Raw genomic sequence first — 21,588 nt, forward strand, 5'->3', positions numbered from 1 at the left:
GTGTGTTGGAACAACTTTTAAGAGTGGAAATGTTAAGACTGTATTCCTAAATATTTATCGAGGGCTTACTACACACTGGGCTGTGTTTGAACGTGAGAGATTCAGTAGGGAACTAAATGGACAAAAGTCTGTCTTTATGGAGCTTACAATCTAGGTGGGGAGGGATGATGACAACAAGATAAGTAAATAAATTATATGCTATGCTATACAATGATAAGTGATAGAGAAGAAACAAGGGAATTGTGTCATGCTGGGATGACAGGAGGGCTGTGGTCGAAAAATGTCTCACTAAGAGGGTGAGATTAAGCACACTGTAGGAAATGAAGCAGAGTGCCATGTGTGAAAGATGGGGTAAGAACATACCAGGAAGAGGGAACAGCCAGTGCCAAAGGCCCTGAGGCAGGAATATGCCTGGAGCCTTGGGAACCAGCCAGGGAGCCAGAGTGGCCAAAGCACAGTGAGTGAGGGGGGAGCACAGTAGAAGGTGAAGGTACAGAGGTGCTAAAGGGGTAGACTCTGTCTGGCCTTAGTTAAGATTTGGCTTTTACTCAGTGTGAACTGAGAAACTGCTGCTGGGTTTTAAACAGGAGTGATATAATCTGACTTACATTTTAGGAGGTCCTCTCTGGTTACTGTGTGGAGAATAAACTGCAAGGGTAGAAGCAGGGAGATCAGCTAGGGGGCTACTGCTATGATTTGAACTAAGGGTGATGCTAGAGCAGATGTGAGTAACAGTGGCGGTAACAGAGGGTGGAATCTGACATAGTTGAAAGAAGAATGAGCTGACAGAAGCCGGTGTGTGAGAGGAATCAAGGAGAACTCTAAGGTTTTTGGACAGAGCAACGAAAAGAATGACTTGAGCTGGGAAAACTCCTGCATGATACGGGCCAGCTAAGTGGTTCAGCTATAGACACGTCAAGCCTGAGGAGTCTACCTGAGAACCAAGTGGAGGTGTCAGGGCTGTGGTCCAGGCTGTGGTTCCACATTCAGACAATGTGTGCATTCTGACACCAGAGGATATTTTGGGCTGTGATGGTGGATGAGATCACGGGGAGAAGGGGCATACACAGAGAAAAGACAGTGATGAGGGGCCAGGCCCTGGGGTGTTTTAGTATTAAAGTGTATTAATAACAGCCCCAGTTTGCCAAAGCCCACAAATGAAGATACAAGGGCAGGTCTGAAGTTTTTTAACTTTGAATGCTAAAGTCATCATCAGTTTAGGGACTGATACATAATTCTAATTCTATAGTTTATGACCTATAAATCTGGGCTGTCTTAATTCCCCAACTAGACAGTAAGCTCCTGGAGGGCAGATGTACTGCCCATTTAACACCTACTGTGGAGCCCTCTATACAGAAGGTGCTCAATAAATACTTGTTCAGAATTTAACCACTCTATTCTTACCTATTCCACCTGCCAGCTTTCCCCCCCTTTTCATTTCATTTCTGTCAGCATGACCTTCTCTACGAAGGAATGTACATAGTTCCCAACAGAAACCTGGCTTTTCCCTAAAAGAGATGAATGGCGGGATCCCTGGGTGGCGCAGCGGTTTGGCGCCTGCCTTTGGCCCAGGGCGCGATCCTGGAGACCCGGGATCGAATCCCACATCGGGCTCCCTGCATGGAGCCTGCTTCTCCCTCTGCCTATGTCTCTGCCTCTCTCTCTCTCTCTGTGTGACTATCATGAATAAATAAATAAAATCTTTAAAAAAAAAAAAAAAAAAAAAGAGATGAATGGCAAACAAACCTCCTGCATACCTAGTTGCTGGCTCCGTAGCTGCAGGCATGTAACAAGAAGAGACAGAGCTTCCCCGGCAATCAGCGAGTCTTTGGTGGACACAGATTGTTGTCGCACACAGATGCCCGCGTGCAGGGCTGCTGGGTCCCCTTCACTCCCAGAGCTGCAATTGCTTCCTGGGAACAGGAAAGCAGATGGTTACTGTGGACCCCAAAGGACCCTCATGGTATTAGAACATCCTTTCAATGTGCTCCAGAAGCCTCAAGTGAAATTAAACTGTGCCAAAAGACATTCTGGTCTAAGAAATGAGAGATAATTACTTTATTTGACCCCGACTGCTCTAAAAACAGTGTATTTGCAGGCACTCAACATGTGCTTTTGAGGCAAAGCTCAGTTGAAGTGACGGAAGTGAGAACAGTGCAGTCTGGGAGGCCTGAAAGAGTCTTCCCAAGATACTAGAAATGTTCCTCATCCTGATCTAGATGGGTCATCCATATGTAAAAAATCTTTAAAAGCCTGTACATTTAACATTTCTGCACTTCTCTGTATGAACGTCCTAAGATTTAAAACCTTTTTATACAGAGATATATATATATATACACACACACACATAAATTGAAGAGGGAAAACAAATGAAGCAGAGAAATGAAGCTATTTATAAAAGCCTTATAGAAAGTAACCGGCCAAACAAAAAAAAAAAAATAACTTTTCCAGGTAGGAATTCTAGATGAATTTTTAGAACAATCACAATTATCAATTGGTCACATGGCACTTTTACAACACTCGGTAAGCTAAAAACTCTGCTGATTTGGTTTCCCCACTTCCTCTGTGCTTATCAACACTTTTCAAAGTATTATATATGTACAATAACATTCACAAGTCTTAAGGGCACAGCTTGATGGGTTTCTACTCATGCTCAAAAGCAAGAGAAAAGCCTTTATCCTTTTTGTGACTCCAAACAGCCAAGCAGAGATAACTCTTACAACTTATTCCTTGCCCAGTGATTTAATTAGTTTATCCTTTTAAATCAGTACCTGAACTGCTGAGTCTGTTTCGAATTCCAGCAGGAAACAGAGAATTACTTTCTTTAATTGGTTGGCTACTCCCAACGAGGTCGAGCCGTCCTGCAGCTGCAGCCCAGGACAACCTCATGAAACAAGCCACAGTAGATGTGAAGTCACTTACTTCCATTGTCTAAACAAGTGTGGAAAGAATGTTATGAGACAAGGAAGCACTTGAACACATTCCCTCTACTGACTTCCATAACCTCCTTTACTGGTCTCAGTTTTGTGAGACTTTTTCTCCTCCTCGATTGTCGAGGACAGCCTTTTCTACTATGCTTCTATACGGTTCAGCAACTATGAGTAACTCTGCTAACCTGTAGCACAGAGACTGATCTCCATGCTCAGGCATTAGGATACCTGTCACTGGTCCAGTTTTTACCATTTCTCCTTTTCCACACACTCTACTCTGGGCTGCATGAATGACCCCCTGGCCTTCCCTATAGGCTCTGTTCTCTCTGGATTTGCTCATCTGTACTCTTGCTGGAATAACTCTCCATGCTTCTCTATCTGGAATCTGATCTACCTTTAAAGCCTAGCGCAAATGCTACCTCCTATGTAAAATCATCAATGACAGCCACAGGTGAAGGCAATTATTTTGCTTCCTCTGAAGGCTTATGAATGTTCTGCCCTTGTAGCTGTCCTATAACCCTTCATATTTCCCATCTTGAATTATAGTTATTTGTATACTGGTGGTCTCTTTCTTGCTCACTCACTGTAGATTCCTGGAAGGCTACATTCACGTCAATAACTGTTAATTCTGCACAGCCCCTCCCTGTACTGGTGTCTTCAAACAGGAGGGACTTCACATTTCCTGACTATACAAGTCACTTACTTGTATTGCAACACGTGCAGCAGGGATGATTTCCTCGACTCTAATAGAAGACCTGTCAGACACGGACAACTGTCGGTAGGATGACTTTTCTGGGGTACCACATAAGGACATCTGCCTGCTTGTTTGCCGGCTGACATTTCGGAATGGGCGAGAAGAAAGTGCTTCTATGCCATCTTTGGTGAGGTCTTCATCTAGTAATGTGGGCATTGTTTGCCCAACAAGTAAAAATCTTCAAAGAAAACAAAAAGCTAGACTTACCTGAGGTCGTATCATACTATTCAAAATGACAGGATTTGGGAAGAAAATGTACTGTCTGTGAGATTAATACATTTACATACCTTGCAAGTTGTAGACAGATAGAGTAAACTCCTTGCCTTGTCTCATAGTCTACTTCTGATGGGATGGAATCCCTCTGCATGACATTTACAACCAAACTTAAAAGAAAAGAAAAAGGCAGGATATTAAATAGAGACTTTTATTTCTTTCATAGAAAATTTTCTCTAAGTAATGTAATTGCTTATGTAAATGTTATCAATTACTTAACATTTCTACAAGAGCCTTACATACACATGAACCATACATATTTCTACCACAATTACTTCCTATGATTATCTGTAACTCCTAGTCCATTTAGAATTAGATTCCTTGCTTAGCCTAAAGGTAGAATGTTTGGATAGTCCTCCTCACTTAACTGGTGTGTGTTCACTGATTCACCAGTTTTATTACTAGAAGAACCATCGATTAAAAAACATATCTGGAATTGGTATATTCAGTAAAGCTTGTTTTCACATCCACTATAATCTCTCTCATTATGAAAGCTTCCTAAGTGTTCCTTTTCCCACTCCTGACTTTCCAAAAATCTATCCTTAAAAAAAGATTAATTGGAATGATCCTTTTAAAATATAAGTCAGATCATAGCACTCCTCATCTGTACAAAATCCTCCAATGGTTTCCTACTTCCTACAGAGAAAAAAAAGGCAAGACTCTCCACAGTAACCTGTGAACTATAAGACCCATAACCTGACATCTGGTATGTCTGTAACCTCATGTCACCCTACTCTGCCTCCTTCCTGCTACCCCAACCACATGGGCATGCTGGTCTCTGAAGGCACCAGTTCTGTCTCACATAAGGCACACACTGGCTGCTCCTCTGGATGGCTTTCCCCCAAGGACCCCAAGTCTCCCTTCCTCACCTCTTTCAGGTTTTTGTAAGATGTCACCCTATCAGTGAAACTTTTCCTGATCACCCTACTGAAAATCACAACCCTGTCCATCCCCTTTCCTGTCTTATTTTTCCCTACAGTTTTTTTTTTTTTTTTAAATTTATGAGAGAGAGAGAGAGAGAGAGGTGGGGGGCAGAGGGAGAAGCAGGCTCCATGCAGGGAGCCTGACGTGGGACTCAATCCCAGGTCTCCAGGATCAGGCCCTGGGCTGAAGGCGGCACTAAACTGCTGAGCCACCGAGGCTGCTGCCCCTTTTCTCTATAGTTCTCATCACCTCCTGACATACGCTTTTACCTTTACTTCTTTACTGCTTGTCTCCCCCTCTAGACAGTATGTTTCACAAGGATGTGGAGCTCTGTCGAATCTGTTCTCTGCTCTGTTCTCTGTGCTCAGAACAGTGCCTGGCATGCGGATTAACTGACTCATAAAACTAAGCTAGCAGTAGAATGCCTTTATTTCAGAGCTCTGTAACTGCAAGTCAATAATGGCCTTCACTGAGAACACCTCTGTGATGCTGAAAACGAAATCAAGCCCCATGCGGTAGGCCTTCCACATGCTTGGGGGCGGGGGGGGGGGGGGGGAGACGGGGAGGGTCTTTCAGCCCACTCTCTTTATCTCTTCAAGGTCTTGGGCGAGCCTCTTCTCCCTAAAGCCTCCCATAGGAATCCCTACAACTGCCCTCTAGTCCTCACTCTTTCCTTGCTCAAGGAAATGGGAGAGAAGGCCTGCTTCTTTCCAGGGCAGGAGAACACGGCCCCTCGGATTATCCCTTTTCCTTTGATCTTTCTTTTAGTCAGCCTGCAAAGACAACGTAGGCTTCCCTAAAGGTAAAAGCAAACAGAAAAAGCGATCTTTCCCCTCGGCTGTTATCCCCTGCCAGTCACTGTCACCCCTGCTCTGCTTCCGCCACATCTCTGATGCTGTTCGGTGCTCCCCTCCACAGCATCACGGCCAAACCATGCACTTCACGTGCCTCAACCACATTCATCTGTCTTGATATTACGTGTCTTCCGCCCCCTTCTATGCCTGTTTCCCACACTGACTGAATGTTCACCATTCACTCCCTCTCTCAGGTTACGAAACACAAGGTCATTTATAAGTTTCTTTCCCTCCTTCCTTATTTCTAGTTATAAAGACTTGCCTATGTTACCTTATAAATATCGTTTACCACTGCCCGACATCTACAACCATCACTCTTCTCCCTGGGCCTCTGCATGGCTCTCCCTACCTCCTATCTCTCCCACTTCTATTTATTATCTCTACTGCAGCCACAGTAATTGTTTCAGGCAATTCCTGGCTTTGAAGCCTCCTGTTTTCCTATGGCGTAGAAGTTAATGTTGAAATTCCTCAAGGTGACCCTTTTGTACATAATTCTCCATCCTTTCCTCTAGCCTTCCCAGACAGGCCACACACAATGGTGCTTTTACCCATCCTACTGCCTCTGGCTTAGTGTGCCCTTTCCCCACAAGTCCTGTAGGGGATTAGTGGTCTTTTCTCAATTCCCAGCTTAAATGTCACCTTCTGCAGAGCACCTCCTAATCTTGTTACCACGAAAATTTCACCATTTAAGCACCATCTTCCATGACTCCGCCCACCTCCCATCCAAAGCACTTTTTATTAGCCTGTTTTGATACTTATAATAACTCTTCATTATTCTTTGTTAAACCATGAGGCTCTAAAGGGCAGGAATGAGATCTAAGTTATCTCTGCATCCCTAGCACTAATAAGGCCTCACTACATGTCTTACCAGGAATAAAATTTGGCTAGTGTCAAACTGATACCAGGAATCAACAGAAATAGATCTGCTTCTCTCTTCTTCTCAAGAATCTCCTCAACAACCAGAAGGAAGATGGGCTTCTGCCAGTTTTCCAAATAACCAAAAGTTGTAAAATGAATTTAAGTGTTCCACAGACTGAAACATCATTCCCTCTTCTTGTAACTCTCATGATGCTTCACATAATACTTTGTAAGAATAACCAAGGCCTGGCAGGAGAAATGAACCACAATAACTATATCCATTCTCTCCAATTCATGTGACACAGTGAAACTCTAACCTCAATCCTCCTGCTTTGAGGAAGTTCTCGCAGAAGGATTTTGCACAGTTTCTTGCCATGTCATCATCAGCTGTGGGCATGAGTTTGGAGCTTAGAACCTTGAAAACAGATAAGCACAATCAGTTCAACATTTTCAGCAGAAATGACTCCTTCACTAAGTAAAACAACCCAATAACTCAAGTCTGAGTCTCATTAATTGCTGCATACCGTCTCCCTCCCCCACCCCCAAAAGGAGGAGGAGGCTGATATTTCACAACTGAAGCAATCATGTTTTCCAAGCTCTATTTAGTTAGCAAGAAAAATCTGTTTTGTTGAAGAAATGTGGTGTGTTCTTTTCATGAAATCGGCAACGGTGGATGCCTTAAGAGCAGATAACATTATATGATTTGCTAGACATGTTTTTGAAAAAGATGAAGTTTCATAAAATAGCCCATTCGTTAAAAATGCTAACTGAGCTCTCTAATAACGATTCTGAAACTCCTATTTATTGAGCACATACAATATAGTAGGCATAAGAGGAGGTTCTTACATGCATTCTCTCTTAATTTCACCATGCATGGTGTGTATTTTACTTTACAGGTAAAGACCGAGACCCAAAAGGCCAAGTGACCTCAAACCTGCATGTGCCTTCCTCCTAAATCCTTCCCCTTTTATGGCACTGACATACGTACCTAAAGGAAAGCTTAACTGAAAATTCTGGTATGACAGATAATCATTTCAAATAAATAACCAAACTACAGTATAAGACTTAGTAATCAACTGCTTATTTGGTTAGGATTTAAAAATTAAAAAAAAAAAAAAAAAAAAAGAATCCACTGCTTCAGTCTCCTCAAGGTTTTAAAAGTAGATACATTCGGGACGCTTGGGTGGCTCAGTGGTTGAGCGTCTGCCTTTGGCTCAGGGCATGATCCCAGGACTCTGGGATCAAGTCCCACATCACGCTTCCTGCATGAAGCCTGCTTCTCCCTCTGCCTATGTCTCTCTCTCTCTCTCTCCCTCTCTCATGAATAAGTAAATAAATCTTAAAAAATAAAATAAAATAAAATAAAATAAAATAAAATAAAATAAAATAAAATAAAATAAAAATAAAATAAAATAAAGTAGATACATTCAAGATCCTTTTCCATTCTAGAAAATCTGTTTCTAGGAATCCATGGGTTTTATGTGCATACATTTTTAGTGTGAGATTTCTTTTGTACATGTTTTCTTCCTAAAGTGCTCTTTGGGAAATATGTTTGTCAGCCTTAGATTATGAGCACTGCATGGGAGAAAGGCACCCCTCTGCTTTTCTAACCCTTCCTGTGAGTTGACAGCCTCTTACATGTATTCCCCATGCTTAATGGACAGCAATTTAGTGAAGATGGAAGATTTCTTCAACAGAACAGGTATTTGGAATAACTACTTTGAAGCTTCCTAGTAGGCAAACCTAAGTTGAAGCCTAAAATGCAAAGAAATTAGCCTTTCAGGGGTCAGTTAAATTAAGTGCTTTTTTAAAAAAAGATTTATTTATTTGAGAGAAAGAGAGAGATCACGAGTGGGACGGGCAGAGGGATAGAGAATCTCAAGCTGACTCCACAGTGAGTATAGAGCCAGATGTGAGGCTTGATCTCATGACCCTGACATCACAACCTGAAGAGTCGGGACACTGAACCACCCAGGCACCCCAAAATAAGTGCTTTGGAAAGTGTTAAGTTTTCCTAATGCTTTGTGCTGTCTAAAGCAAAAAAAAAAAAAGAAAATCTCTCAAAGGAATTTCTAGTTGTTCAAAAGTACTGAAATTGTGTTAGAGGTACTTTACTACCATTGTCTTTTCTCTGGCTCTAAAATAATGCAATCTAGGTAGTTGATGACAACCCAGACCCACTGTTGGACCATTCTGTTTTTCTAGGTGCTCTCAAGTGTGTGTGTTAAGGTTTATACTTTAACTTTTTAAAGACAATCCTTCGAAGGCAAATGACAAATCTCACAAGTACTGTAAAATTTATAAGGTTAAATGGCCAAAAGTTTCCCGGTCATTTTCTGCCTTGGAATATTGGAATACTTTTAAATGTCCACATTAAATAAAGACATGCCTTATTTTAAAAACATTTGCTCAATATTTTCTCCTTTTGAACCCAACACATTTTTTCACAAGAATGCTTATTTTAAGGCTACACAGCTTGAACACACAAGTACCAAGTGATGCAGACAAATGAATAAATATAATTACATACTCCAAATGAGACTACCCAGATGAAATAAAACTTGGGGCAAAGCAAAATCATTCAGGGCTTTATTTTCTCCAGACCTAAAATAGCAAGAGGGTGTGACTCCTCACCCTCCAAGGGTGCTCTACCTGCTTACCCTCCCCTACTGTCTTCTTGCTACTTTGCTTTCAGGACTCAGAGTATGCAGCCTCCCTTCTGTCTTACTCAAGATTTTGGAGCAAATATCTTGTCTTTTCAATTCTTATCCTTTAACTACCACAGTAACTTGCAGGCATTAAACAGTTAGTAAATGTATACTGAAGTAAACCTATTAGTTTAAAGCTACTTTTTGGAAAGAAGGTAATAAAACTATTCTTTTGCTTAAATTCTCCAACTAGTTTTTTTTTTTTTTTTTAAGATTTATTTATTCATGAGAGACACACAGAGAGAGAGGCAGAGACGCAGAGAGAGGGAGAAGCAGGCTCCCTGTGGAAAGCTCGATACAGGACTCGATCCCGGATCTGGGGATCATGCCCTGAGCTAAAGGCACTCAACCACTGAGCCACCCAGGTGTCCCCTTCAAATAGGTTTTAAACTTTTTTTTAAACCTTGAAATAATAGAGTTAATGTATTTCCTAACAAACTCCTCATAGTTTCATTTATAATAACAAATTACAATAGTTTTTTTTTTTTTAAAGTTAGGACACATTTAATAACAAGAAGGCTGAGGATAACAGCTTTATTGGGAGGGACTCACTAAACTTCCAGAGGAAGATATTGGCCTATCTTACACTACATAAGGCTTCCTCATTATTTATTTACATGCTGCTTTGCAAGTGTAACAGTGTGCATAGGTATAAAATGAAAAAAACGAGCCTTTTCTAAGACCAAAAAAACAATAAAATGTTTCTGTTTATATTGTTTTTTATTTTTTGAAAACTAATGTTTCAGAGATCATCTAATAAAAATACTTATCTCTGACATCTAAAAGCACGAATGTGCAAACAAAAACAAATCTCTCCAGATGAAATGAAAAGAAATGAGGCTTCTTACTTCTAAGTTGTAGAGCACTCTGAAGGTGGACATTCCTGGAGCAAAGGATCGAAACAGACTTTCCAAGATTGAGCTGGCGCTTGGCTGATGCTGCTGCTTGGAGGACAGGGATGGAGACTTTGAGGATTGAGAGCTCGTGTCAGACAGTAACGTTTTCTAAGGTTTTCAAGAATGAAAACAAAGGATGTATGTGTTAGAAGCACACATATGAAACAAATCTCAGTGTACACTCTAATGTTCTTTTCCTCTTTAATATAATCCACCAAGAGAATTTCCTACAAATGAAACTTAAGGACACATCGCTTGGTAATTATTAACAAAACACTGAATTCCATCACACACACTCTAAGTGCTCAACAGCATCCCAACCCTACAGGAATGCAAACACGTCTGAGAGTGTCTTCTTGGTAACACTAGCAAGGTTGTCTTGATTTGTTTCTGTGTTTAAAAGTCTAAAACGCTAAATACTGATAATTAAATTATAAGCTTGTGGAAGTGAAAGTTTTGAAAATGTTTTTAGCTAGTAATAATAATATGTTTTGTATTTACACTAGTTTTCTTCTCCCTGCAATAATTTAGCCATGTATTACAAGACTATGGGATGACATAAACTTCAACTGCTAAAACATAAATTTGTACCTTATTATTTTTTTAATTTAAATTCAATTAGCCAACATATAGTACCATCATCAGTTTTAGATATAGTGTTCAATAATTTATTAGCTGCGTATAACACCCAGTGCTGGTTACATCATGTGACCTCCTTAATGTTATCACCAAATTATCCCATCCCCCGACCCACCTCGTGCCTTAGTTCTAACAACTCTGTTCTACATGAATTATTCTGAGAACATAGCTAAACAGTATTATAGATAGAATGTAATTTCATTTTTTTATTATTTTACTTATTTATTCACGAGAGACACAGAGAGAGAGAGAGAGAGAGGCTGAGACACAGGCAGAGGGAGAAGCAGGCTCCATGCAAGGAGCCCGACGTGGGACTCGATCCTGGGTCCCCAGGATCACACCCTGGGCTGCAGGTGGTGCTAAACCGCTGCGCCACCGGGGCTGCCCTAGAATGTGATTTTAATATATAAAATTCTTGAGAAACAACATTCTAGAAATTAAAATGAATTTATCAACTGTGGAAAAACAGTAAATGAGAATATAACTATGCAAGCAAATCAAACGCAGGCAATGATCACATTCTGAGAGGCACTGTGGCAGAAGTAAAGTTTCTCCGCTGAATCAGGACGAGAGTCTGATCCTGGACGAGACACTTCATCTCTCTGGGTTTCAGTATCTTAATACAGAACAAGGAGAACATGGACGTCTATGATATTAAACGCTTCCGATTCTAAATCTGATGTCATTATTGACTTTAGGTCTTTTAAAAGGCAACATGAACTTCTGATTTCCGTTTACAGCAAATGTATTTTTCTAAAGCAGAACAATTATGGGAAAGATGGATCATATCTCCTGAAATTGATTTCAGGTTTTAGTTTTACTGAATCATGACACTGAAATTTCCATGTCACTTAAGTAATTATCCAAGATACTCATACCTTTCTTCCTAAGGAATCAAGTTGATCCAGGGCTTCCTGAATGGCTGGGTCAGTGGGTATCAAGAGCAGAAGCTTTCGTACTCGTAGAGTTATCCTGAAATTTGTCAAATACAAATTTTTTCATGTGACCCAGTTTTAGTAACAAAGTCATTTGTTCTTGACAAATGTAAAGTAAAAATGTACTTGGTTCCCTAACCGTAATAACTTTCTCTTTCAAGCTTCAGAAACATTTATATTTACCTTGGCTCCTCCAGATTGGCAAGCTGGTAGAGCATGTCGAACACATTACATACAAGTGCCATTACAACACCAGGGAGGGATTTCTCCTGAGAGAAAACAAAACATAAATACAAACTGACAAAAGAATTTTCTCCTTTTCTAACCAAACATGCCAACAATAAAATCACTAGTTCTGAAAGGCTGGCCACTACAAAGCTTGAGGGGAGCAGCATGCTCCCCTGCACTAAAAAGCAATACCTGGGAACACAGATTGGTGGGACTACTACCTCCCAGCATCCCTGTTACCTGGGCTCTCTCCTATCCACCTGCTGGTGAGGGGCAAAGGTGCCAAAAGCAGGCAGTGGAAGAAAGGTAAAATGATGGGCAGGTCTAATTAACAGAATGGAGAGCAGACACCATTAAAGGCTGATCACAACTCGTCAGGAGCAAACAACGCAATGACGGATTTAAAAGCAAAATTAAAGCAGTATATATGTATATATACACACATACAACAGGTAGGAGAGACTTAGATATGATTAAAATACTATTTTCTGGTTATAAAGAAAAGAAACTAGATGTCACTATAGAATGCCATTATACGAGGGAACATTTTAAATAAATCCAGGATAAATATGAGACAATTTGAAAATGTTAAGCTTAAAGGTGCTATGTATACTGCATACTTCAGACATTGCAGATTTGCTTCCAGACCAGAGAGATAGCAAATACTATGAGTCAAATGAATTTTTTGGTTTCTCAGTGTGTATAAGTTCATAATATAGTCTATTAAGTGTACAGTAGTATTAGGTCTAAAACCCAATGTATGTGTCTTAGTTAAAAAAGGACTTTATTGCTAAAAAATGCTAATCAGCATCTGAGCTTTCAGTGAGTCGTAAGCTTTCTGCTGGGGAAGGAGCTTGCCTTGCTGGAGATGGCTGCCAACAGATGAGGATGCCAGTGGTTGTAAAGGCTAGTTGTTGCTGCAGCAATTCCTTAAAATATGGCCACATTGAAGTTGGCTGCATTGATTGACTCTTCCTTTCATGAACCATTTCTCTGTAGCATGTGATGCTGTTTGACAGCATTTTGCCCACAGGAGAACTTTCAAAATTGAGTGAATTCCTTCAGAGCCTGCTGTAGCTTTATCAACTAAGTTTATGTGATATTCTAAATCCTTTGTTGTCATTTCAACCATATTCACAGCATCTTTACTGGGAGTAGATTCCAACTCAAGAAACCACCTTCTTGGGGTGCCTGGGTGGCTCAGTCAGTTAAGTGGCTGCCCTTGGCTCAGGACATGATCCTGGGGTCCTGGGATCAAGCCCTCCATCTGGCTTCCTGCTCAGCAGGGAGTCTGCTCCCTCTGGCTACTGCTCCCCCTGCTTGTGCATGTGTACACTGTCAAATAAATAAAATCATAACAAAAAAAATGTAAAGAAAAGAAACCACCTTCTCTGCTCATCTATAAGAAGCAACTCCTCACTTGTTCAAGTTTTATCCTGAGATGATAACCCCACAGTCCCACCTTCAGGCTCCATTTCTAGTTCTCTTCCTCTTTCTACCCCATTGGCAGTTACTTCCTCCCCTAAAGTCTTGAACCCCTCAAAGGTGCTGATGATGGATGGAAATCAACTTCTTCCAAATTTCCTGTTCATGTTGTTATCCTGAACTCTTCCCATGAGTCATGATATGTTCTTAATGACATCTAGAATGATGAATCCTTTCCAGAAGGTTTTCAATTTACTTTGCCCAGATCCATCAGAGGAATCACTATCTATAGCACTTAAGGCATTAGGAAATGTATTTCTTCAATAGTTAGATTTGAAAATTGAAATGACTCCTTGATCCATGGGCTGCAGAACAGATGCTATGCTGGCAGGCATGAAAACAACTTTCATCTCCTTGTACGTCTCCATCAGAGATCCTGGGTGACCAGGTGCATTGTTAATGAGCAGTAGTATTTTGAAAAGAATCTTTTTTCCTGAGCAGTTCTCAAGAGTGGGTGTAAACACTATGCTGTAAGCAGATATGTTGTCATCCAACTATGTTGTTCAATTTATGTAGCACAAGCAGAGTAAATTAAGCATAATTCTTAAGGGTCCCAGAATTTTCAGACTGAAAAAGAAGCATGGGCTTCAACTTAGAGCCACCAGTTGCACTCTCTTCTAACAAGAGAGTCAGCCTATCCTTTAAAACTCTGAAGCTAGGTGTTGACTTCTCTGTAGCTATGAAGTCCTAGATGGCATCCTCTTCCAATAGAAGACTGTTCCTTCTACACCAAAAATCTGTTGTTTAGTGCAGCCACCTTCATTATTGATTTGAGCCAAAGCTTCTGGATAACCTGCTGTAGCTTCTACACCAACGCTTGCTGTTTCACCTTGTGATTATGGAGATAGCTTCTTCCCTAAACCTCAGAAACCCACTTCTGCTAGCTTCAAGCTTTTCTTCTGTAGCTTCTTCACCTCAGTCAAGCCTTCACAGAATGGAGAAGAGCAAGGCATTGCTCTAGCTCAGGCTCTGGTTTAAGGGAATGTTGTGGCTGTGGCTGGTTTGACCTATCCAGACCACTCACCCTTTCTCTATGTCAGCCCTATTGCTGGCATGGAGAAGGGTTTTACTTTCTTATCATTTGTGTGTTCACTGCAGTAGCATTCTTAATTTCCTTCAAGAACTTTTCCTTTGCTTTCACAACTTGGCTAAGCGTTTGGTACAAGCAGCCTAGCATTCAGCCTATCTCAGCTTTTGACATGCCTTCCTCACTATGCTTAATCATTTCTAGTTTTTGATTTAAAGTGAAATGTACAACTCTTCCTTTCACTTGAACACTCAGAGGGTTATTGATTGGCCTACTTTCAATGCTGTGGTGTCTCAAGGAATGGGAGGCCTGAAGAGAGGGAGAGAGATAGGGGAACAGCTGGTTGTGGAGCAGTCAAAACACATGCAACACTTACTAAGTTTGCCATCTTATTTGGGCGCACTTTGTGATGTCCCAAAATAATTATAAGAGTAACATCACAGGTTACTGACCGAAGATCATTATGACAATACAATAATGAGAAAATTTAATAAAATATTGCAAGAATTATCAAATTGTGACACAGAGACACAAGATCAGCAAATGCTGTTGGAAAACTGGCACCAGTGGACTTGCTTGGTACAGAGTTGCCACAAACCTTCAGTTTGTAAAAACACACAACCTGCAAGTGCAGTGGGTGAAGGCATGCTTGTGCATTGCTTCTGTTGTTGATTAGCTGTCATAATACTATTCTGAGTGGAATCTTCCTTAAATTCTTATTGTTTTTTTTTTTTTTAATTTTTATTTATTTATGATAGTCACAGAGAGAGAGAGAGAGAGAGAGGCAAAGACACAGGCAGAGGGAGAAGCAGGCTCCATGCACCGGAAGCCCGATGTGGGATTCGATCCCGGGTCTCCAGGATTGCGCCCTGGGCCAAAGGCAGGGGCCAAACCGCTGCGCTACCCAGGGATCCCAATTCTTATTGTTATATAAGTATAGTCATTTAAAAAGAAATAACACGCTAATACAAACCCATTTTTGAGACCTATAGCAAGGTTATGCTAAGTTTAAAAAGCACAGTACACAAAGATGTCATACTTGGGATTAAATCAACATATACAAACAACAAAAAATCCTCGTAAGTTATTTGAATACCTTTACACGAGGTCTGGTGTGATCTTTCTAGACTGTTAAGAGCTAAGAAGCAGAACCAGTCCCATGAGTTCTGTACCTCTGGTGCCAAGCTCCATCCTGACACAGGGAGGGTACAAAGTAAACGGGCTGATTCATGAAATGACTCAACAAATACTGACAAGTAAGCCGCAAAGGGAAGTAAGAAGCAAAGGGATGGGGTTAAAATTTTAAATAGGATGGCCAAAGAAGGCTCATTGAGAAGGCAACATTTAAGTGAGAGCTGAAGAATGTGAGAGGGAACTGCCTGGATACTAGGGAAGAACAGAAGAACATTCCAGACACAGGGAAAGGCAAGTGCACAGACCTCACTGAGTCTGAGGACCAACACAGAGGCCAGTGTAGCCAGAGCAGTGGAAGCCAGGGAGGGTCCCAGGCAGGGACATCAGGGAAATTCCACGAGGGCCCATGCAGTCAGCCCTCTAGGGCCCAGTGGACTCTGGCTCCTACTCTGAGTGAGATGAAGGCCCAGGAGGGTTTGAGCTGGGGGAGAAGGGGTACAATGTGGCTGCTGTTTAAAAAGATCACAGGATGGGACTCATGGTTGGTTCAGGCTTCTATCTTCAGCTCTGGTCCTGTTCCAGGAGTCCTGGGATAGAGTCCCACATTGGGCTTCCCTTGAGGAGCCTGCTTCTTTCTCAGGCTATGTGTCTCTGCCTCTCTCTGTGTGTTTCTCATGAATAAATAAAATCTTTAAAAAAATAAAATAAAAAATAAAAAAATAAAAAGATCCCAGGCTACTGGGCACCAGACAGAGACTGAACTGGTCTAAGGACACAGCCGTGGGGGCAGGCAGGCACTGCTCAAATACTCCACATGTGAGGCATGACAGCTGCCTGGACTGGTGTGGAAGGCATGGAGGCAGACCAGAGTAGCTAGATTCTAGACCTATTTTAAAGGCAGAGTCAAAGATGTGCCAGACTCGCTTGGCTTTCCCCCTTGCTTTCTGGCTCCTCCCCACCCCTCCTCTTCACCCTCGATCCCTATACAAAGGGGCTCCCTGGCTTGATCCTTTGAGCTCTCCTCTGTCTACGCTTATTCCTGTGTGAGGAACCTCATCAATCAGGACTTGTCTAGAGGAAATGACCCAGTCACCCAAGTCTATATGTGCCAAAGGCACGAGCATGAAGCTTACTCAGTTCTGACTTATCATTGGACTATCGCCCCATACCTGTTCCATGGCGTAAGAGGAGCTGAAGACCCCACTGCTGCTGCTGCTGGAGCTGGTTGAGGAATCCGCGGAGCTCCCGGAAGGGGTCCCACTGCCTGAAGTCTTCACTGTGAGGATCTGTTCATCGGAAAAGCCCAGCTGGTGGAGGAGCTTTTGATCTTTATTCACCGTCAGCTGCAAAAAGTGGTTTCTTAATGACCAGGGGAGGTGGGGAGGAGGACAAAGGTTCGGATGTCTGGCGGAAAGGCCACAGATGGTTGGCTTAAACCTACCAGACTATCGTTGGTAAATATCTGTATGTTGTCCACAGGTGAACACAACTGCTTGGCTATCTTCCACCGCACACTTCCTATGGTCTCATTACTGTGAGCCTGCATGATAAAATGAGACACTGCTGTGAGGATGAACTGGGTACCAGGTGTTATTCCACAAGCCAGGAACGCAGCAGAAAACCTACATAAAAGATTCTGGGAGGCTCCCCTTCTGCAGTAATTATACATCTGCTTTCCCACCCTGTCCTCGCCATCTTGCATGAATCAGACCTTAAGTCCTGCTGTGGAGCCTCCACTCTCTCCTGTTCTCTCTGTGCTCCATCACACCAGCTACCCTGCCTGTCACTGAACAAGCCATACAAGTCCCACAGCAGGGCCTCTGTCCCTGCTGCTCCCTTTGCTTGGAATGTGCTTCCCCAGAAATGGCCTCTTGTCACTTCATTCCATCTTTGTTCAAATGTCACCACCTGGGCAGCCCAGGTAGCTCAGCGGTTTAGCGCCGTCTTCAGCCCAGGGCCTAATCCTGGAGACCCAGGATCAAGTCCCACATCAGGCTCCCTGCATGGAGCCTGCTTCTGTCTCTGCCTCTTTTTCTCTCTTTCTCTCATAAATAAATAAATAAAATCTTTAAAAAACAAAAAACAAATGTCACCACCTCAGAGAGAACTTCCCTGCCCATCTTTTTATATTTCACACATACACATCACTCTCTACTAAATTATTCAGCTTTATTCTTACTTATTCTTCATAACACCCTTTGCCACCTGATGTTATATTACATGCTTACTTATGAGACTGCTTATACCCCATCAGTTGCTTTTCGCTGCATGTCTTTTGTCTAAATTTGTGGACCAAACAGCCTGTAGAATAGTTGCTCATGCAGCTATCCCAACTCACAGTGCTCTTGTGAAAGTAACAAGAAGATATGAGAATGGCTCCAGGGCTTAACGTAAACCTACCTCTACAGTGAAGGTATCTTTGGTAGATTCATACGTAACATTGAGAGTTAAAAGATGTCCATGAAATGAGGCGCCATGAGGTAGAATAGTTCGTGGAACAGAGTAAAAATCCTTGAAAAAAATACACATCAAACAAGTCAGGTGCACAGCATCACTGTTAGACTTCACACAATGCACAATGATGACAAAGTGGCTTTAAAAAGAGAGGCTTACCTCGATAGTGATCACATAGCGTTCTGCCAGAAGCAAAAGTCTCTCGATTATTACAAGTTTAGTGGATCTACGGATTCAAAAAAAAAAATTTTTGAATGTATTTGAAATGAATTGCTCGATTCCAATCTGCTTCATCAGAACCACAGAGTCAGCACTCACTGGTCAAAGGCTGACATTCGCAAAGACTCAACTATTCCCGTACCCAAGGGAGAGACGAGAGACGGCTGGACCAGCTTACAGCCATGGCAGCTGACACCCATGGAGTCAGGAAGGACAAGCCAGCCCCTGCATCTCCGCGTTCCCTCTCCTGTTCTGCCCTCTCTTTTTATACAGCTATTCCATATATAGGGGACCTGGGCCTCCAGGTCCATCATTCCACCAAGAATGAACTATCAGTAAGCCTGAGTCTCATCATCTTACAATGAAAATATGCCACATAATTCAGTAAACACATGGACTCTCAGAAAATTCTGAACTGCCTAAAAATCAGAAGACAAATGCAAACCAGTAAGCAGACCACCAATAACATCTGCTGTTTTAATGAGCCAGGGAATGAGGAGGAAGCAAAGGACAAACAATTGTTTATTTGGTTTAAATGAACATTCTGTATAGGTAAAACATAAAAGGGTAAGAATTTATTATCCCACCAATTTTCAAAGCGCTTAAGAAATCACCATACATCAGGAGACAACCATCTCTAGGACAGGCAACATATGGCAAGGAAGTGTGTAGCTCTAGCACATCTGAAAATGAGACCTGAGGTCCCTTTTGGTCTTAGGGAATATTACTTATTATCTGAATTCATAGGACTCTGACATCCAGCAGCTTATATATTCACAGCTTCATATTTTATAAAAGAGAACATTACACGTGTTAACATCAAGAGATGAAAACCTAAGTGCCCGTAATTTAAACATGTGCTATTCCAGAAAGTCTAGGCATTTCAAATAGGGATATTTCTAAATCTGAAAAGCGTACTACTATTTTCTAACAATTGGGTCTGGTTTGCTGTTAGCAGAATTTTCACTCTAAAAAGAGTTGGTTAAACACATTTTAATAATTCTGTTAAATATATTTAACAGAGTTCTAAATCCTTCCAGGCTATGGGCAAGACTAGAATTTGATACTGAGATAGAAAATCTTTAGGAAATATCTCAATGCTATAATAAATGAATTGTGCCTCAATAATGAGTTAAATCACAGACACCGCTGCAGAATACTGTAGGGCTGAGAGAATAATTCCTCTTCCTCAAATGATGGAACAATGATGGTCATTGGGAAGTTCTTTCAAAACCAGAAATAAGATCAAAGATAATGTCCTGTTTCAAATGCAACTTTGAAACTATATACTCCTATTAACAGTATTTAGAGTTTATAACAAGAATGGTTAAAAACTATCCTGTGGTTTTGCTCTGTAGGCATTCAAACATGAACTGATTCAGAATAAAAATCACTTTAAAAAGACAGAAATGAAAACCACATTTCTTTAAAGATGTTGCAGTTTGGAAATCCCAATTCAGTAGTTTAGAAGTGCATTTCTATTCTGTTTTTTCAGACAAGTGAATCTTTAAGGACCTAGGCACAGAGGTGAACTGCATCTTATAAACATGTAATTAGGAATTCTTAACACACATTCTCAGTGAAAGTCTATTTGACTTTGTGTGGGAATGCAAAAGTTGTGTTACTGTTCTTATCACGAGCTGAATCTATAATCACTTTCTGCCATTTTAACCATTTTTCGTAAAATTTTATTTTTAAGTAATTTCTACAGCCAATGTGGGGCTCGAACCTAAAACCCCAAGATCAAAAGTCACATGCTCTACCAACTGAGCCAGACTGGCACTCTACTTACTGGCATTTTAAAAAGAGGTCCGAGAAGGCTGAGTTTTATAGGCATCTGTCATATTAATAATACACTGCTATACAGTACTCAACTCATTTTAAAAAGACAAAGAATGTGAGGTATTGTTTTGATTCCGTTTCTATAAAGGAAGGCTTTAAAAAGAAAAAAGAACTGTAAATAAAAATAAATAACATAAATGCACGCATTAAGACATTCCAGAAGTAGAGACAACCTGAGCACCCATCACTAGAGGGCAACACAGTAAAACCCTGTTCTGAGCACCTGCCAAGGTTTACTGGTTGTACACTGCTTACTAAGAATGAAAGGCTTGTAAACCTCACAGGAGCATTTGAGTTCCTTCAGTTTAATGTTTCTAGATATTCATCTATGTTCCTTACCATATCAAACAACTATAGCAAACAATGAATTCAGATTTCACCGATAATCTGAAAACACTAAACACGAGGTAAGAGATGTCAGTTCCAAGTCTGAACACAAATTTCTGGGGATAAGGTTCTTATTAAAAATTATTTTGAAAAATAATTCTAAGTAAATATTTTAACTATGATGATATTATAATGCATAATTTTAATTAACCATCATCTTCTATTTCATTTTGCTTATGCTGTTAAAGCCCTGGACTTGGGTACAAGGAGAAAAGTTATGTCTAAGTAAATATTTCAAATATTCAAATATTTCAAAAAAAGGGAAACAAAACAGCAGAAGTTGTCCATTAGGCAGGGAATCAGGGAGAGCAATACTTGGGTGGTGGTGATGATGACATACAGATCTTCAGGGAGAGTATAGAGATTTGGGGAAGTACGATGGGGACGTACAAATTTCTCAGGATATGACTATCTGCAAAAATTAGGATATAAAATGAGGAAAGCAACAATTGAGACATCTTCAAAAAAAGCAACCAGTTTTTTTTTCATATATATATGTATCAATCTGAAAAAAATTTATATATATGTGTATATATAGATATATATAAACACATTTTTTCCCTGCATCATGCAAGTGTGTACTTTAATTTCTGCACACTTACCTATATGGAGACTGAACTGATGTTGCTACAGTTGGCATAGCAGTTGCTGTAAGCATTTTAGTTGCTCTAGTCACAGCATGCGTCAGAGTGGGGCCACCAAGTGCTGAACTGGCTGCCTGTGAAACAGGAAACAATCATTCTATATCAGGGTTTCTCAAAACCCCAGCCCTATTGTGATCTTGGCCCGGGAACTTTTTGTTCTGGAGGGTGTCCTGCACTTTGCAGGATGTTTGGCAAGATCTGTGACCTCTAGTCACTACCCACCTTCTACAAGGTATCAGTGGGGACTCTCTGGCTGTGACAACCAAAAAGGTCTCTGGACATCGCCAAATGATCTCTGGGAGGCAAAATAACTCCCAGCTGAGAACTACTGTTCTACGTATGTTAAAACTTAAAAGATACCTCACCTAAATGAGGTACTTGAATACTTTAAATGTTT

The 21,588-nt window shown here is 41.0% G+C and overlaps 1 protein-coding gene across 4 annotated transcripts in view; it reads right to left on the reverse strand.

Moving 5' to 3' along the window:
* USP24 (ubiquitin specific peptidase 24) overlaps positions 1-21,588 on the reverse strand; it is a 135,262-nt gene that overhangs the window by 49,313 nt on the left and 64,361 nt on the right. For all 4 annotated transcript variants that reach the window (XM_077891909.1, XM_077891910.1, XM_077891908.1 and 1 more), the window contains 13 exons: positions 21,150-21,265; positions 18,259-18,325; positions 18,046-18,156; positions 17,087-17,185; positions 16,815-16,988; positions 11,955-12,040; positions 11,715-11,808; positions 10,150-10,305; positions 6,911-7,008; positions 3,972-4,067; positions 3,634-3,862; positions 2,772-2,931; positions 1,758-1,913 (listed from right to left, as the gene is read on the reverse strand). In XM_077891909.1, the coding sequence (XP_077748035.1) occupies positions 1,758-1,913; positions 2,772-2,931; positions 3,634-3,862; positions 3,972-4,067; positions 6,911-7,008; positions 10,150-10,305; positions 11,715-11,808; positions 11,955-12,040; positions 16,815-16,988; positions 17,087-17,185; positions 18,046-18,156; positions 18,259-18,325; positions 21,150-21,265 (1,642 nt within the window). The remainder of the gene's footprint in view (positions 1-1,757; positions 1,914-2,771; positions 2,932-3,633; positions 3,863-3,971; positions 4,068-6,910; positions 7,009-10,149; positions 10,306-11,714; positions 11,809-11,954; positions 12,041-16,814; positions 16,989-17,086; positions 17,186-18,045; positions 18,157-18,258; positions 18,326-21,149; positions 21,266-21,588) is intronic.

This window comes from Canis aureus, chromosome 3 (genome assembly GCF_053574225.1).
Source record: "Canis aureus isolate CA01 chromosome 3, VMU_Caureus_v.1.0, whole genome shotgun sequence".
Lineage (NCBI taxonomy): Eukaryota > Metazoa > Chordata > Mammalia > Carnivora > Canidae > Canis > Canis aureus.